This window comes from Corvus moneduloides, chromosome Z (genome assembly GCF_009650955.1).
Source record: "Corvus moneduloides isolate bCorMon1 chromosome Z, bCorMon1.pri, whole genome shotgun sequence".
Classification (NCBI taxonomy): domain Eukaryota; kingdom Metazoa; phylum Chordata; class Aves; order Passeriformes; family Corvidae; genus Corvus; species Corvus moneduloides.
Window position 1 is genome coordinate 46,493,945 of NC_045511.1, and position 19,251 is coordinate 46,513,195.

The following is a 19,251-nucleotide window of genomic DNA, read 5'->3' on the forward strand; positions in this document are numbered from 1 at the left end:
TGAATATAAAAAGTATATTTTTATATACCAGTTTGGTCATCTGTCTTAGCTTAAAGGATTGGGAGGTGGAGGGGAGTGGCAGGGGTTCTGGGGAGAGGATGGCATGTCATGTGCATCCTTGCTGGACTTGAATCCTTGATTGCAAAGGTTGTTCCTTAACATTTTAACTTTGCTATTTATTTTGTGTGTATGTGTGTATGTGTCTGTGTGTGTATGAGCACATATGTTCAGAAAATAATCTAAAAAGCACAGCAGGCTCGATCTCCAGCTTTATATATCACTCAAACTCAGAAGACCTTTGCAGGATATAAAGTGTGTTCTGCACCTCCCTTAAAAATGAATTAATCGGGTGGGGTGAAGAAGGTGGCAGTAGTAATTTTTTCCTAGCTGTGACAGCTACACTGCACAGCTGTGTTAGTCATTTCTCTCTATCCTTTACCACTTTACACTACCGCCCCAGAACTTTTGTATTTAAGAAACAGACAAAAGATAATTTTTTCAATATGCTGAAGAATGTGCCATAGATGAAAACATTGCACTAGCAGTTTGCTTTCTTCCTGTAGCTGGGTAGATGGATGCAAATGAATTTTTCATCCTTTTACATATTTGAGCTTTTCTCAAGTGACTTACAGTTTTCCATCTTTCTGGATTCTTAAATTTTGTTTGGTACCCCTCCTTCACCTTCCAACCATTTCACTGGAGACAAAAATAAAAGGAGTGGCATTTCAGGGCCAATTTCATAAAAGAAACCAGACTAGATCATGATAACAGTCATGGTCACAGCTCTAAAATGCCTTCACCTGATCTGTGTGTTCTGCTGCTCATGCAGATGATACGTAAGATGAAGGCGAAATCATTAAAAGGCATGTTATGTATTGTATGAATAAGAAAATCTACAGATGATAGTTAATGGGAAGGCTTGAAGATATTGCAGATTCCGTCATCATGAATGCAAGTGAGTTAGACTCCTCCTCAGGCAGCTACTAATCGAAAGAAGTAGCAACTCCCTAGGACTTTCCACCTGCTGAATCAAGCCCACTGTGCTCATTTGGTTGTTTTAGTATATTTTACATTTTGTTTTCTTTTGTTTTGTCTTTTTTTCAACAAAATGAAAATAGAGCTCGGAAGTAAGTTGTACAAGCTGTTCCTTTCTAAACTTGAAGAATTTACCACTGTCTGCATGCAAAAAAATAGAGTTTTTATTTGTGAACTTCAGTGGTCTGATTGCTGCCATGGAAACGTGATCCAGAATCATGATCTTTTTCTGTGATAAGTGAAGTTCATAAAATCAAAATTTTATTTTAATGAATTAAACAATTAAAGTCTTTTGGTTTACTTTAAATCCGGCTGCTGCAGCTAAAGACTTGCCATACCTATACATTCTTACAGCCTGTGGTAGGTGTTGGGTTGGTTATCATGAAGAATTATTGTGTTGGTGTCAACTGGTACTGGTACTACTACAATAACAATGGACTTCCTGGAATTTTAAAATTAAAATACTGACGTTCAAACAGATGAGTCATTGAATCTTAAGAAAAGCAGAAAACACATATTCTACAGATTATTTGAGAGAATGGTCACCAAAACACTGGGGTTGTCCTTCTCCAGTGAAATCATTACTTTTGAATAATTATTCTGTTCTGAGACTGTAATTATATAATTCTGTAACTTGGAGACTCCTTCATATTTTTCGCTTTAGAAAAACTCCAGCTCACAGCCTCTGGAAACACCATTCCAAAAGTCTGCATTTATGTCATGCTCTGAAAGAAGCTTGCAGTGGAAGAAGAGCACATGACATTCCAGTAACAAGCTGCTGGAATGCCAGTTTTATGTGGTCAATTAATTTCTACCTTAACAGAGTTATTGCCATTTATATTTTAAAGATATTTTTAAATGATATTTCACTCTCCACAACTTACTTCCTCATGGCAGTTAACCTAGATATGAAAGGAAATGCTTGTAAACTAAAGATATGAAAGAAACTTTCTGATTTTGAAATACCTTCTAGAAGGCTTTCTTTAAACTAACTTTCTAAGTAATACCATCACTGAGAAATGGGCAGAGAATGCATTAGCAAGCCACCTTCCACAAAATGCTGCCGAACTTAGTTCCATTTAACAGCTAACCAAATTGTTATTTTGGTTGGCCCTTGACATACTGATAGACTGAAGTGGTATCTTGTCACACATTGTTTATAAATTGATACCTTGGTTTTGTAAAACCCTATTTCCTGCTCTAGAACAGCCAGAAAAGTCATTGAAAGCTCGAGTATGGGTCTACTATGAGATGTTGAAAAAATTATTCATGGTAGAAGTTGCCTGTTTGTGAAAATCAGATCTACAAACCACTCCTCTAGCAGTTAATCTGGAAAACATGGGCTTTGTATCAGGGAATATATAAGAAAGGTCATGTTTATATCTTGTAAGGAATGTGCATATCTAATAATAACGTCGATAGGTATGCATCAAAAAAAAAAATATACCCTTGCTGCTTCTTTCATAGTTTTTCAATGCTGTAGTTTAAATAGTGCTTTGAAAAAGAATGTCTGATGTAAATTTAAAATGTAATCATATTAAGATTCACACGTTATCTAAGAAAACCAAATGTATTGGCAAGCATGTTGGTCATTTAGCTGCTGGTCAGATGGAAGTTCTGTTTAAAGTAAGGAGAAACTCACTTATCACTGTATGTTCATCAGGTTCCAACACTGCTAACCCAATCCATTTCCGACAGAACAGGGCTAATACCTGTATCTAGTCATGTAGGCATGGGAAGATTCTTGATTACTACAATAATAATGACAAAAAACTTCTGGTTTATGTTTCTTCCTATATCTACTTGTCACGATACTGAGGCTTTGAGGAATGTTTTGGCTTTCTTTCATGTAGTCTGGATAAATTGTTATCTTCCTTTTTGAATTCAACTTTGACCATGGCAAATGGTATTCTTGAGGACATCACATTTCCTTGCTCTTTCCTTTTTTGCGGTGTTGAAGAAGCATGCTTCTCATTGTAGCAGGCACATGACCGATTATGACTCTACACAAAGTAGTCAAGGCATTGTCCATGCAGTTATTTGCTCTTCTAAGTTTTGTGCATGCTCTTTAGAAATCCTAGTATGACCTCATACAAAAAAAAAATCTGACTTAAAATTCCACTTTTTAGATTAAGAAGTGTAAAAATGGAACAAAGGAAACTGAATGATCAAGCCAACACTTTGGTGGACCTGGCAAAGGTTAGTAGGCAGTTACTGTTGTTTCAACATTCATTCTTTCAAAATGAAGCACTTTTAAGTGAAAATGGTGTGCATTATATGTGCAAATCTTGTTAACAAGGTTGTTATTTGTAGCAAGTGAAAATATGTGTGTGTTTTGTGGTAGTACCTACTGAAAGAAACATCCTGATGAAAGTTTGAATGTGCCATATTTATTTATTTTTTTGTACATTTGAAAAAGACGTCACAATAAGAGACTGATCCTGAGAGCTCCTGAAGTGACTGCAGTGGTCATGGTAAATGCTGAACTGTGAGTGGGCCGTAGTGGTGTAGTGCTGTGTAGTAAGGAGATACGCCATGTGGTGACAGTGACTGTGCCATCACAGACCATAGTACATGGCCTCTTGACTGGAATTAGAGGATCTGGTTTTCTGTTCCTGTTGTCTTATGCAGCAGTAACTTTAGATAAGTCAATTTAGATCTGGATTTATTTAAGTTTTTATAATGAATAATAGCTGCCTACTTTGCCAGTATATCATAAGGCTTTTAAAATCTTTTTTAAACCATTTGAGTTGAGGTAAAAGAGGCTATTCAGTTGCAAACTGCTTGTTTATTGTTGTTAGAATTTTTCATAAATATATAATAACTAGGAAGCTAGAGGTCTGAGCTGATAGCATTTTGGATTTCTCATTAGATCTTAATATTTAAGAGTTACTGTGAGCTTAGTTTGAGGCAACATTAGAAGCATTAATGGGCTCTTCCTAAGGGTTTCTTGTACACCTCTTCATTTACCTCAAAATCCTCCTCGATTTCAAGTGCATCAAAGCAATGATTAAACTCTTCAGTGTTCATTCCCCTCTTGCTTTACAGAACCACCTGACAACTTCAGGTGAAAATACAGTTCAGTCTAATGCTTCTGGCAGCTAATAAGGACTTTTAAGATACTATTTTGTGTAGGATACAAGACTATTCAAGGATGATGCTAGCACCCTGAAACAGGAGGCAGAGAAATGGGTTGTAACACTCACCTGATACTGAAGTGGTTTACACTTCAGGTAGTCATTCAATTAATTTTCCTTTCCTTTGGATGGTTCATAAATTTCAACCATTTTTTCTACTGAATTACATCCAGTTTTTACTCTAGTTTAAATAATCTGAAGTCTCAGTCTGTAGGAGGCAGACATTTAGCCATTTTTTTTAACCAGTTCCAAGTCCCTATGAAATAACACATTTCAGATTACATTTTTACTGACCATTGTGTCATTTTAAAGTACACTGTATATATTTGCTGTATCCAAACAGTGTTTTGTAGAGGCCAGATAGATTGGAAATGCAGAAGTAGAAAAGCATACAATTGAGTTTTTACTCCTTGCACTACTTTTCAAAAACAATGCACTGGATTCCTCTTACTGCCAATCCAAGAAAACCTGCTCAGTTTAGGGAGAAAGCCAGTGAACAACATTTGTGCTCTGCTTTCAAGAACGAAGGTGTTTAAGAATCAAGAACAGTTAAGGATGGAGCACATCACTGGAGCCTTCAGTCCCCTGGTGGCTTCCACTGACTGTTCAAAAAGCTTCACCTGGTGCACTCCCAAGCACCTGAATTTCCACAAAAGGTCTGGTTTTTAATTGATTTCAACTTTGACATCTGAAGTGCTACTAAAAGGCATTACATTTCTGCTCAAGAAATCTAGTAGAAAGCTTAGTCTACTGTAATTTAATCTACAGGGAAAATTATTTCACAAGACTATCTATTGTAATAATACTCATATCCTCTTTTACAAACCCTTGTAGAGTTGTGCTACTTGTTACAATACTTGTAAGGTCTCTCTAAACCTTTACTTACATCCTTCTGCTTTCAGACTCAAAACATCATGTATGACATGATTTCTGACTTAAATGAAAGAAGTGAAGATTTTGAGAAGAGAATTGTTACTCTGGAAACTAAACTGGAAACTTTAATTGGTAGCATTCAAGCTCTTCCTGGAGTGATTAGCCAGACAATCAGCCAGCAACAGAGGGAATTCCTCGAGGCTCAGATACAAAATTACGATAAGCATGTTGCCTACAGTGCTGAACGGTCACGATCTTTGTCAAGAAGAAGGAGATCATCCTCCACAGCACCACCAACTTCATCAGAGAGTAGCTAGAAGAGAATAAGTTAACCGCAAAATAAAGACTTTTTGCCATCATATGGTCAATATTTTAGCTTTTATTGTAAAGCCCTATGGTTCTAGCCAGTGTTATCTGGGTTCTGATGTCAGAATCCTGGAAACCTGAACAGATTTTAGGCCAAAATGAGTGAAAACTCTTCTTTTTTTCCCCCCTCCTCCTCTCAAATGCACAGTGAATGCACCTATTATTGCTATATTAGATTGTTCTTCCTGTAATTTCACTTTTTATTCATGCACTTCAAACAAGCTTTACTACTACAATACATAATCTAGTATAATAAAAAGGTTAATTTCTGCACATAGTTACTTGATTACTTGGACCTAATGACCAAAAAAAAATCACAATCAAAAGACCTAATTGTGAACTTTTAAGAAGCTAAATTGAAGCTTAATAATAATTTCTCAGTATGAAAGCTAACTGTCTAAACTTCGCTTGCAGTGGAGGGGGAAAAAAAATTGATATTAATCTAACAGTGTGCTGTATATGTATAGTCATTTTAAAAGGTCACTGACAGCTTCAATTTCTGAAGTGATTAATTAAAAATATAGTTTATCCTAGAATATAAGTCTTGGAGTAAGCTATGGGTTTTTAAAATATTCTTAGGGCTTTTATTTAACATGCATTGGTACACACATGCACATAGATAATATCTATATACATATGTATTTATGTATATAAAATTATTTATGCAATGCCCATGGCAATGATCTTTTAAACTGACTATTTGTAAAGCTACTGGCATTCAAAAACTACAGGCAAAGTCCTGTTTACTTATTCGGAGTCTCATAACTATGCCAGGTAAGTTTGTCCAGATCGAAAGCATCACTTTCAGCCGGAAGTCTCCTAATAATGCTATTTGGGTTTTGAAAGTGTTAGGTTGCTACTTTCTCCACTCCTTTCATTGTGTTTCTGGAGTGAATGACTGACACACATAGTATACACGGTTGTGTGATGGCAGCACAGTGTTCTGTATACATTATGTTTGGGTAATCCCCATGTTTCCTGCTATGCAGTCAAGCTTAGCAAAACACTTCTAGCAATATTTCCAAAATCTGTAAAAAGCCAGCTGTAGACTGGAGTTACAACAGTAGGGTATCTATAGTACTTTATTTTCGTGCATAAAAATAAGGTCTCCTACTTTATTAAAAAAAAACAAAAAAAACCAAAAAAAAACCAAAAAAAAAAAAAAACACAAACAAAAAAAAGTAAAAAAACCCTGAAAACAAATCAGAAAGCATAGTCACCAGTAGGCACTGGTGAAAAGGTTTTGACTGACATTTCTCCTGGTTTATGCTCCAGAGTAGCAAAACTAGGTAAGTTTAAATGCTCAGAAGATGCAACTTACATTCACAATTCCTAGTTATAAACAGGAAATTATTTGACTTTATGAGGTATTTTTTAGTACTTGCTATTTACGAAATATGCCAGTCCAGTCTGCCTCTCCCCCAGTTTACAGACAAGGGTGACATCTGTAGCTAAACAAGTAGACATGGCTGACTGTTTCTAAGTAATATTATGTCTGCCTAGAAGTAACCAACTTGCACGTTGAAGGAAATGCACATTGCTCCATGAAACACTGTGACTTCTGGTCAACAAGGACAGGCAGGAAAGAGTAATGCAAGAAGTCAGGGCAGAGCCCTGCTGGGCAAGACAGAAAAACTGTTCTTTCCAGTAACCAGAATTCCCCAAACCAAATACATAATCTGAAAAACAGCAGATACTTTAGGCCTATTTAAATTAAAGGATCTTCTTTTCTGGTGTTACGAATGTATAAATGATGAATGTATAAGTGACATCCAGAGGTATTGCATGCTTATTAAAAGGTCAAGAATTTCTCCAACTTTTTATGTCCTTGAGAAAAATGATGAGTTTGCGTATTTTTCCCCCTAGAGCAGGACAGTTGCATGCCTTTGGCGTGCCTTATTTGCAGACTGGTATTTTGTGACTGGAAATAACAAGCAGTATGCATAGTATTTGCAGTTCTGCTTTTGTTTTTATGGAGTTCATTTCCAAAGGAAAAGGGGGATATTATATAGTGCTAATACTTTTCTAGTGCAGTCCTTAACTACATGAGATTGTGAGTGGTCATAAGGCCAGTAGTGATTAATAATATTGGAATTAAATAGTCAAGTTTTAGAATTCTTTTTTTCTCCTTTTTTGCATTTAGTTTAGAATACTTTTCTTGACATTGAATGTGAAATACACTTTCTGTAGCTTGAATACATTCCTTTTTCTCCTGTCAGCTTGAAGTAGCTCTTTCATTGTTTACATCTTTTTAATATATGTATAACACCCATTTTTTGCACAACTGGGTTTTTTAAGAACTGTAGCTACACTTTGAAAATTCTTGTCAATCTGTCAATTTGAATTAAGATCTAGCTGTAAGTGTTGAGCTAGCTATTTCTGTTGTGAAAGAGCAGCTGTCATCTTTGACCTCTCCAATTCTTTTACTCACTAGGACTCAGGAGCCTAAACTTAATATTATTGCCACAGCTTTTTGCAATGGTGAGATGCATCAGGATTATTTCCATCAGTAGCATTCTGTAACAACCTGCCAAATTATTTTGGATTCCTTTCTTTCTTTTTAAAGCAAAAAACAAATGATGTCACCATGTAATACTCCAGTTCTACATCTTAATTTACCTTCAAGCTCACTACAGATATTTTATCTGCATTTTCAGCACAAATGATTTTTTTCTCGAAATACCTGATTTCAGCACTAAGGTGCTGCATGGGGATACACTATATGAAAGGACAGATATAAACTTCTATTCAGGAGAGCACAAAGCACTCTTGGTTTGATTTTCTTACTCCTGACACTAAACTCCTTTTAGTCTTCCCTCGTCTGACTTTTGTAGTACCACAACCTTACTGACTTTTTATTTCCAAAATTTTAGCTCTATCATTGTCAACAGATATGATCATCAAAAGGAAAACATATCATTATGATATCTTGGAAACTGTATATTTAAATGTAGACTTTTCTTTGAAAGATTGTTTACAAAGAGTCTTTCTCGAAGCATATGGCATATTTACCATGTTACAACTGTAAAGCTTCATGCACCTCTTGCCTTAGTTTCACCAGTAGGAAAATTCTGCTTTCAGTTGCTATTAAACTCCTCCTTTTCACTACATTCCAGACACTGATTCCATTTGTCAGTTTCTTGGGAGTCTTATTGCTAGTCTGCTTTTTTAAAGACACCGAGCAGAGATATCTTGCTCGGAAGGACTGAAATTAACATCACAAATAGACCTGTTCATGACGCTTAAGATTAAATGCATTGATTTAAATAGTACTTTTTACTTACATTTAGGTTTTTTGCAGAATCAGAATAATACATTCATATGATTTATGCTTGCAAATGCTCTGCAATTCTTGATTCTGTAAATCATTATGGATTTTAAGCCTGCATATCTTTCCAGATGGACTTGTGCAACTCAGCTTTTCTTTACCTCCTGCTGCTCCATAAGGATCTATCTAATACGGAAAGAGATTTACTATCTAAAAGTTTGGCATCCATCTTAGGAGCTCTAAAAGCCTTCTGGAGGTCCATACCTTATGAGCTATTTCAAAACTCTGGCTCCCCAGACTGGGTTGGAATCACTGTCATCATTAGAGCAAAGATAAGTGGTAAGCATACTGTTTTACAAATTGTAAGACTCTTTCCATGTCAGATCATATGTAAACATTCAAATTGATATGCCGCACACTAAAAGCATATCTAAGCATAAAAGAATAAAAGGTGTTCAATGTGTCTAAAGTTCAGAATAAAATCTGTAACCCTTATCAGTACTAAAAATTAAAATTGTTTGAAAACTCTTTTCCCCTAACTAAAAGTTATGAAAAATTCTTTGTAAGTTTTATCCATGGGAGGTTTTCTGGTTAGTAAGTGTGTGCTCTCCATCTGCCATGCTTTTTGGTCATATCCATTCTTTTTTTAAATCAAAGTCCTTAAAGTCTTTTTGCCCTTTTAGTCCACACTCAAAGTAATTATTAAGGGGTGACAAGCAACGAAATAGAGGGGAAGGTAGGAAGGAGCTAACACTCATGTGTGTTACTTTCAGAATTCCACCTCTGCATCAGCATATCTAAATGCTCAGGTAGAAACGGACACAAATTTTAACCAGCACTCCTGGCTACCCAGGTACGAGCCAGCCCTAGCCTGGGAAGAGCACTGCCATGTCTGAACAGTCCTGAGGTGGAGCTGACACACACTCAAAGCCAACATTTATGTGTGTGGAAATTTATGTACACAGAACTTTATATGTGCATAATAAAATTAACCTACATCTGTCGATTAGGGCTTATGAATGTGGTCCTGTATCTGTTAGCACAAATTCAAAGAAAACTAAGCTATAATGTATGTTAGCCTTTTTATTATAAACCTTTTAAGGGGTATCCTTAAGATCTCGACTCTCTCCATGTCTGAGAGAATAAAGAAAAAGAGACACTTAAAAGATTCTTTCCTGTCAGGCGTGCATAGGTTTGGCTCTGACTTGCCTGAGTGCCTCACTGCACATCAGCTTTGGTCCAGAAATCATGGAGTTTTATTCACTCCAGAAAGAACAGGTTTCTCTCACTATCGGGGGACTTAGCACAGCACTGAGCAAAAAGTCCCATCTCTCAAGAGCAGCCTGGTGTGCAAGATGATCTCCTATTCATAATAATGAATAGGAGAGGAAGATTGTGTTAATTTGTCCAACTCTGCTCAAGACTTACGGCTTAGCACAGCATCAAGCCCAGTGCAGACACTTGATTCCCTGCCAAGAATTGCTTACAGCTGGACAGTACAGCACATGGACGGAGCAGGTGCGGAGTGGTCTGGACTAGTGTATGTTGACATGCTGAAATGGAGGCAGTTACCAGAATTAGCATCAACATACTGCCATATATTAGACTTCGTTACAGTGATATAGCTGAAGCTCTATTAGATCAATAATTTTCAGGCCTTTATATGAAGAAGATTCTCTTGCAGAGGACTTCAAAGCTTTTCTGCACATTGAAGGATATGCAACGTGGTGTCAGTGAAAGAAAAAACATAAGCCAAGATCTTGAACCTGTTGCAAACTAGCATGGCAAGTAACAAAATCAGATGGAGAATGAAGCTTTATGCTGACTTCCCTTTCAGTCAGATTCGCTTAAGCCCATTAGTATCTTCAAGTATTTAGGAGAATCTATACTGTTTTCAATTATACATGAAGCGAGCTACAAGCTTTTAGTTAGATTAAGAGGTTCTACTTTAAGAGTATGCCTATTCTGACCTACTGTTCCCTTTCTAACCTGAATTTCAAAGTACCTTGAGTCTAAAGAGGAGATGCATATTCTCCTATGTGGATTACAGCAAAGCAGGTCTCTTAACAAAAAAGCAGCTCCAGTCCAGATAAATGACCAAACATCATATAGCACTAGGAATAATAATGGAGTTAAAATGTTCGAGTAGACAAATTGACAAGCCAGAGGCTTCAGAGCTTAGGAAAGGTTTAAGTGAAGCCTCGCTCCAGATGTAAAATTCATGGGGAGCAATGAAGTGTAAGAGACTGTGCAATTACACTTTCTGACAATGAATTATAGGGGCAAACTGTATGTGTTTAATACTAGCTTATCACCTTATATGAGAAGTTCTCAAAATGTGAGAGTAATATGAAGGCTGATCATCACACAGAAATAAAGCAAGTTTCTTTTAACAAAGGACTCCAAACTCTAATAGAAATGTGGAGAAGGCCTGGAAGAGATTATGCTAGATTATTCTCTCAAAAGACAGGTCCTTAGCCTCCACAGGCTAATATAAATTGCAAGAGATGAGGTTTCAAGTGGTCTCACACAAAAATCAAAAATATATCTCAGGAGCAGTTTGGAACTTAAAACACATCACTGTGTGCTCAGTACCACAAATCTGCACAAAATGAGGTGTGGCAGATCAGTTTTCCTGATGGAGGAAGAACTGTCGTGATAAGCACATGAACTTGACATGCATGTAGGAGAAAAAGAAATCTATCTTGGGGCCACCCTTTAACTTAACCTGCAGTTTCAAATAATATGGCACCCTAGGTAATAAAATAGTAACAATCAGAGCTCAATTTTTTTTTTTTTTTGCAAACACCACTTAGCACAAATGAGCGCACGTAGGATAAGAGGCATGGGTACATGCCACTCCCTCTGTTGTACCAACCCAGCCTCAACCCTTTGCTCTATGCATTTTCCTCCAGCAGCTGCTGAGCACTGGGAACTGTGGTTGCCTCTGTCAGCATCTCTGGTATGCAGCTGCTGGGACTGATCTGGTAGGAGGTGACCCTGGGGCCACTGAGAGGCCACTGGCCCAGTGCCTGTTACTGGAGAGAGCAAGACCCAACCTGAAGGTGGCCAAGGCCCCTCAATGGGGCAGCAGCATATAACCTCTGTTCTTCCTCCCACACCACTGTATCGCTACATTCTTCTGTTTCTTAAATGGTGTTATAGACTGAAATATGCTTTTCTTATCACATCTGAAACGTGATGTCACCCATTATGACAGGCTGTGCTACTGCTGTGAAGAAAGCACGGGGTCTGCTTCTCCACTGGGGGCAAGGACAATGCTGTACCACTCAGTAGGACTCTTTCAGAGAACAACTTGCTTTCAAGATAGAAACCAGCAACACTCCACCAGCACCAATTACCAGGATGCAAGGGGGATAAACCTTAGGAAAGTGTTCTGGCTTGGCAATGAGATTTAGGAACTTGGCTTCTAGGTGGTTAAACATTACATCTACTTTAATAAATAAATAAATAAATAAATGGCAGAAGAAGAGCTGTCAATTAGCCCAGTCTGTGTTGGCTGGAGTTCAGAGTCTCACTTGTACTGCATGATGATGAGACAAAAGACTTGTAGATTGACTCCTAACCACACAAGTTCAGAAAACAGTCCCCAGGTTGAAATGTGCTTGCAAACCGCCTTGTTTCACTGGATTTCTTTGAAACAGAGCTTTCAGTCAGTATGGCTAGTAATGGTGGATCAAACACATCACAATTCTGGTGTTTTCAACATGTTTGAAAGCACTTCTTGCTACAAGATTCAGTACCCTTGCACTGATTTGAGGCTGCTCAGCTGGCACTGCTGCCCAGCCAGTTCCACAGACATGACAGAAAATATCTATGCCCATTGAATTCACCTGGTCAGCCATACTATAACACCTTCCACTTGAGCTCAGGACATGATCCCCAGTCAGGTCTGGAGAGAAGAGGCTTTCCCATGATTTCCCAAGATACTTTGGAAAATAATGGAAGAACATGTGGAAGAGCTTCTGTCCTTTCAGACATTTTAGTTGCAATCTATATGCAGTGGAGGCTGTTCAGTTATCGAAAGAACAGTGGCAGGAATTTAGGTCATGTTTTTTTCAGTTATCAGGTGCATAAAAATGAACACAAAAATTGAACATAAGAAATAGATTGCTTTTACAGATCTTATATATTTAGGATTATATTTCCTACCTTTTTACCCTGTTTTCTTCCGCCTATAAAATGCATTTAGTAATTCAGCTATACTTATTTTCAATTTGAAGCAATTACTGTGATACAGCAGCATGAATATGTGCATTTCCAGAATTGCAGATACTTTTTTCAGTTGAAGGGAAACAGAAGAGAGATGGGCAAAAAGCAGGTAGGCTTTTCAAATAATTTTTGCAATTAATTTCAGAGAGGTAAAAATAGGACAGAGAGGGTTTGATCCTCAGCCTCTCTATTAGTGGACTGTGGATACATCTGAGTTTTTCCTTGCAGGCTACGTCCACATCTGCCATGGAGAGGAATATAGGCCATATCTGCAGACAGTGCAACAAAGTCTGGTGTCTGGTAGCAGCATGAGGGCATCTCTTTGTTGCCCACTTTTCACTCATGCGAACCTCTACTTCCCCATCAGCTTTCTGCTCAAGGATCTGCAGCTGTAGTATATGGTATTCAAAAAGGACTAGACAAAAAAAAATCATTGGTGGAGAAAATATTTCTTACACATGTACGAAACAGCCAGATACTCACTGGTGGCATTTGGATGCATGATTCATGATAGGAAGTTCTACCTCCTGTGACTCATGCTATTTGCCCTGCAAGGAGCTACAGAGTAGCACACCTCTCATTTCTCATGTTCCACAGTTATTTGAACAGTTCTGGCTCAGTTCAGCTGAGTGACGGACAAGTGCAAAAGGCTGAGCAACAAGGCTAGGTACAAAGCAGCTGCACAAAGGAGCCCAGCAAAGAATGTGGTGATTTGATTTTGTGAATGAAGAAACATTTTCCCACTACTCTGTTTAATTCACTTAAACAGAGCCAGAAGCTTCCCTGAAGCTCCATGTGTATTATTGTTCCAAATAACTTCCAAGATGACTGTCAGAAAAACTTGATAGCAATAAATTTTTTATGTTGTAAGCCCTGGAATTTCTGCTAGATAACTCTCATATGGAAGGGAAGTTTCTGAGAAAAATGAAGTATTTATCCGAAGTAATTTATAGGGAATACCACTCTTTTTCACTGAGATTTGATTTCTACCCTATCAGGTATGGATGAACATCACCCACACCTGTAAACAGACATGTCCTTTTGTTTTTTCAGGCAGGTGATGGGGGGAGGAACATTTGAATTAACCCCAAAGCAGGGTAGCAATGACATTTGTAGGAAAAAAGTATTTTTCATTTCTGAAATGTTTAGCTGCCTAATTTTCTCTGTGCCCTCAGAGGATTGAAATAAAAAGATACTTAGAGCAAGCCCCAGCAAACAGATTTCTTCTCTTGCTCCTTTCTGAGTACATGCTATAATAGCTACCCATTCATCAACTTCATTTTTTCAGTAGCAGGATGCTCTCTCTCAGAAAACAGGAAAACTGGGCTCAGGTCCCTGTAGAAAGTAGCAAGTACATATTTTCCTACACCCTCTTTCTTGCCTTATTTTCTGGGAAGAGCCCTGGGCGGCTTGGTGCTAAGCTCCTTCCTCTGTGAGTCAGAGACAGTCTGAACTTCTGCAATCAGGCAACATTGTGCAAGTGTAACATTACAAAAAAAATACAAAGCTGTTTCTGGTGAGGTTTGAAAGCAAACCAGACAGAGAGCAAGCAGGTCAATGATGCAAGTGCCAGAAACAGTTTGAGAACTAATGCCATTGTTAAATACCTCATTTGAAGTTAGTCCTGAGCTCTTCCTGTCCCCAGTCTGGTTTTGTGGGAAAGAAAGAGATGTTAAAAAAAAAGCCTATAGCATTTTTAAAAGAGGAAGCAAAAGGATAATTACTTTAAAAGTTCTTCTATAACAGAAAGAATGAACACAAATTTTTTTTTTCCAGGAATAGTAGAATGATTCTGCACTTTCAAGACTAGTCCCATGAGGAGCCAGAATTGAAGATAGGCAGTTTCACCAGTTGCCCTTTCAGGTTCCGCACTTTTGCTTTCTGATAGTTATGTACAACTTCTTTTTTTCCCTTAAGGTTTTTTTTAACTTAATGTAAGGTATTTATTATTTTATTAGTTCTTTTCCTTCAGTAACAGAAGACTACTTCTCTGGATTTTGTTTGAGGTATACAAAATCACATTTATTTACACAAATCTATTCATCTTTGCAGTTACCTTGCTCACTCTGCTTCAAACTATGTGACATCTGCCAGAGAACTAAACAGAAAGCAGCATAATAAAGCAACAGGCTCTTGAAATCAATAGATGTGAACATCAGATGCAGTACACTCTTCTCTGTTTTCTTTATTACTAGTATTGTGGATGATCTGTAATGACAATAAGGCAAAGTAAGTTTACTCTGGTTAGACAATTCCTACTCTCTCTCAAATGCATTTCAGTCTATAGAACTTTAAAAGCGTGGGGGAAACTCATCCACAAAGTTTGCCCTGTGAAACTATCATGGAATTTCAAGGTTTCAATCTAGACTGGACCCCTAAGCTCATAGGCCATCTGCTGCTCTACCAGTATTTCTACCAGCAATCTCTTGGCAGCTCTCTGCTAAGCGCATGGAATCTGCATATCAAAAAGACAACCTTTCAGATACATTGCCTGCAAATCCTTGACACCTAACCTTGGCAGTCAGGGTCACACAGGATAAACAAGGAAGTGCACAACTCTCACATAGCCAAAGCTTTTGTCATGACAGTTCCTGCCTTTTTTTCTTGTTTGGGTTTTGGAGGTTTTTCTGGGGAGGGGGGGTTGGGTTGGGTTTTTTAAATTAAAAAGGCTGATATGTCAGTGTATTAATTTTATTAGTACAATTTTTACACTATACTGAGATAGTGCCTTTGGCCCAAGCTATCTTTTGTCCAAAGTAACCTCTTTGACTCCATCAAGTTATAGTGCAAAAAATCTGAAAACCTTTATTAAGGCTTTGGATTTCTGTGCTCTTCTGTGCCCTGGAGTTTTCCTTTCACTTTCCATATTATGTAGGTTTCAAGGTTTGAGGTCTCTATATACATCCGCTGTAACTTCCTTGGCCACAGCAACTGACCTGTATGGGTACCAAATACCATAAGAATTTGAAGACCATTCTTTATCTAGCATTGAGAAAGATAAATAAAAAGCTAAGACGGTAGACAACTTGTCTGCAAGATTTAAGATGAAAAAAATATATTTCTAAAATGAATTTACCTGACTAGTTAACCTTTGCTATTTTTCTTCTGTTCTTAAATTCCTGAGAGTTTCTGCAATTTCTCTATTTGCTTTGGAACTCTCACCCAAGAGCTCCAGTTCTTACAGCCCTGCACAGTTATTTCCCCCTGAGAGAAGGCAGCCAGAGACCGAACAAGTGGCAAACTTCCCTGGAGAGTTCCACAGAACCCAATACAAAAATGCTTGTAGCAACAGATGAAGCTGGAAAAGGAAAAAGAGGAGTCTATGTTGATTAAAAGTACGTTGCCAGTAAGATGAGAATAATATTGGGAAATCCTTTTGTGATATCTGGACTTTCTTTACAAGTACTTGCAAGTTTTAGTATAGATGTGAGAGAAAAAAGAGGGGGGGTTTCTGGCCATAGGTCAGTCTTGAAGATGAATAGGTGCTGAATGTCAACTTAATCAAATGGGAGCTCTCATGGAAGCTTCTAAACCTCAGCACCCTTTCGGCTCATGTGTAGCTGGATCTGCACAGCTGGTAACTTTACCAAGCTTCAGAGAGTTGGTTTTAGGTTGGTTGTTACAAACTGGTCTAAAAGACTAAAATGTGTCTTCTGTTGCAAGAAAGTTGGTGTAATATTCCAAAACAGTCAGGATGATAAAGTCAAACAAACAAACAAACAAACAAACAAAAAAATCCCAAACTCTCTACCAAGCCAATTAAAAAATGGTCAACAAAACCCCAAACTCAAACCCCTCCACATTTCTCCAAGCACATCACTCAACACCTTCCACATAATTCACAAGGACTGACAGATAAGCATTTCCTTGAGTGGAGGAACCACAAAATTGGTTGCTCAACAGAAAATGCCTGAGGATCCAGCTCTTGCAAGGAATAAGCAGACCCTGACTACCTTATAACACAGCTTTTCAGGCCAGTTACCTATCCACATAAACACTAAAGCAAACCAACATTTGCTCATGTACACATAAAGAAGCCTACTTTCTGCTCTCAGCCCACTTTTATCACTGATGCTTTGATTTCTTCTCCACATAATATGATATTAGCTATCCATTCTGTTTTTCAGTATATGTATGTTCACTGTAATGGTAGGACACCTCAACCTATCCTGTCTAGAGATCACAGAACCACAGAAGATTTGAAGGCTAGGTAATGAAAGGGATATAAACTGTGCAGCTGTCTCTAGCCTGACAACAAGAAAGTCAAAGATTTTCATTTCTTCCTCCCTCGTCTCCACGCTACCAAATACCCCAAATGTGTGGTTTCATAGTAGAAGAAAACCCACACCATAGTAGTGCCCTCCCAGACACTTATATTCAATAAACACTTCTTCAATAACTATGTTGTCAGATATTTTACTGCACACACATAACTGAAGAAAAAAAAATGTACAGGTATTACTACCAATTCTCAACCTTTTGTGCACATCTTGGCAGTCAGGTCTGTGACTTACTATTTTGCAGCATAACTCCACAGTTCTGTAGTCACTACTCCTGTGTTACTCCAATCCATAGGATGTACATTACATTCATAGATGCAGGAACTAAAACAGACCAAAATTCTTCTCCCAAAAAACAGTTAGCATTAGTTCTTCACTGGAAATAAAAATCTTGTAAATATTACTTTGGCAGATCAGTTATAAAATTTCCTCTTTACGACTTTCTTTCCACAACAGCTTTTATTTAAGACACCAGTTCATTAAATCTGAACACCTGTCTAGTCTTTATTTGCCATGGATTGAAAAAAAAAATTGACTGGATGATGCTGTGTGAAAAATAATTGTAGAAAAAACGGATGCCAATAAATAAACCAAATTCTTGGTGAATATAAAGTACACCCTGATTTTCCTAAACACAGTAAATAAACTTCAAAGTTTCAATGCTGTTAGCAGGAGTTAGTATTAGTCTTCATACACAGTTAGGTGGTTGCACATTTCTGGGTGTAAGTTTGTGGATAAATCTTGACTTCTTTATGTTGGCCTTAAAAGACTCCAGATATAGCTCCTAAATCTATATGCCAGTACATAAATAGGCAGCTTAATTTTAGAGCTTGGAGAATGCATTAGCTTCTATCAAATTTCCTGATAGTTCACATATTGTAATATTTGTTAAGTACTTTGCTTCCCTAAGTAACAGCACACCCCCCTGAATTCTGAACATACTGTCTGTTTAATTATTATATGTAGTCTGTGAACAAGTGAAACTGCTGCCTGTGGTGTAGGCAAAAATACTATTGTCTAATTTGATCAGCTTCAACTTCAACACAATTGACACCCCATAAATAACTAAAATTGAACTGTATTTGAATCATCTGCTATTCTTTTTGCAGATACTGATTCCCCATTCTCTTAAATATGTCACATTTTACTTGAGGCACTGTAAGCATCTCATTTCACAGAGATTTAGTGAAGAAAATAGGAAGGGATAGGGTGGATGGTGGTTTGTTGTTATTTTTTTCTCCAAAACAAATCCAAGACATCCAGCACTGCAAGAGGCATAGTTGCTTAGTAGTACAACTCATAAAGAAGACAGACATCCTCTTGCATGACGTCTTGAAATGGGAGCCTTCTTTTGTCTGCTATCAAAATAACTTGCAGAAAGAGGAAAGGTCATCTGTCCTTCCAGTCACTTGAATAAATCTTGGAGGTAAACACCTAGGTGAACAATAACAGAGAACAAAAGGAAAAAATCAGCCCTTAGTGATAAGGTGAAATTAGACATGAAAATAAATAGTTATGCCTTAATAACTGTATTCTCTGACAGTGAAATGGCGTTTCTCTCAAATGTGATTGAAAGCCAAGATGGTATAATCAAATCCACTTGTGTTGCAGAATTGGGTTTTTTTGAAATAAGTTAATGCTGAAAGGAAAATATGTAGTTCATATTAAGTACATACTCAGTAAGAATGTTAAGTATCCTGTTGCAAAGCAAATTCAAGTATCATACTGCTAAATAAATATTAGCTGCAGTCTTCCTTGTAGAGAGCAGTCCTCTACTTCTCATATGAAGCATTACTTTGGCAGCTGTAGAGCAAGATGCAAGTCTGACTACAACCAAGAATTAATGTGAAGATCCAGTGATGGCAAACAAAACATGGAACAACTGTGCTTGTTTCTCTTGTGGCCTCCTATTCCCTGGTACATCGGTGTCACAGGCAGCCTCAGCCAGTATCACACATATCTAAAGACATTCAGCTTGTGCTCTTTAGCGTCTGACACCAGTGTAGTATACAACATTCCAGACATATTTCTTTCAAAATTGTGTGAATTCAACAAAAAA

General features: G+C 37.6%; 1 protein-coding gene across 3 annotated transcripts in view; it reads left to right on the plus strand.

The window, feature by feature from the left end:
• KCNN2 (potassium calcium-activated channel subfamily N member 2) overlaps nt 1-9,218 on the plus strand; it is a 72,683-nt gene extending 63,465 nt beyond the window's left edge. For 2 of the 3 annotated variants that reach the window (XM_032095939.1, XM_032095941.1), the window contains 2 exons: nt 3,165-3,234; nt 5,075-9,218. In XM_032095939.1, the coding sequence (XP_031951830.1) occupies nt 3,165-3,234; nt 5,075-5,362 (358 nt within the window). In that variant the 3' untranslated portion in view covers nt 5,363-9,218. Of the gene's footprint in view, nt 1-1,118; nt 1,128-3,164; nt 3,235-5,074 lie in introns of all 3 variants that reach the window. The other variant, XM_032095940.1, reaches the window with a different exon arrangement.
• Nucleotides 9,219-19,251: the final 10,033 nt, after the last annotated feature.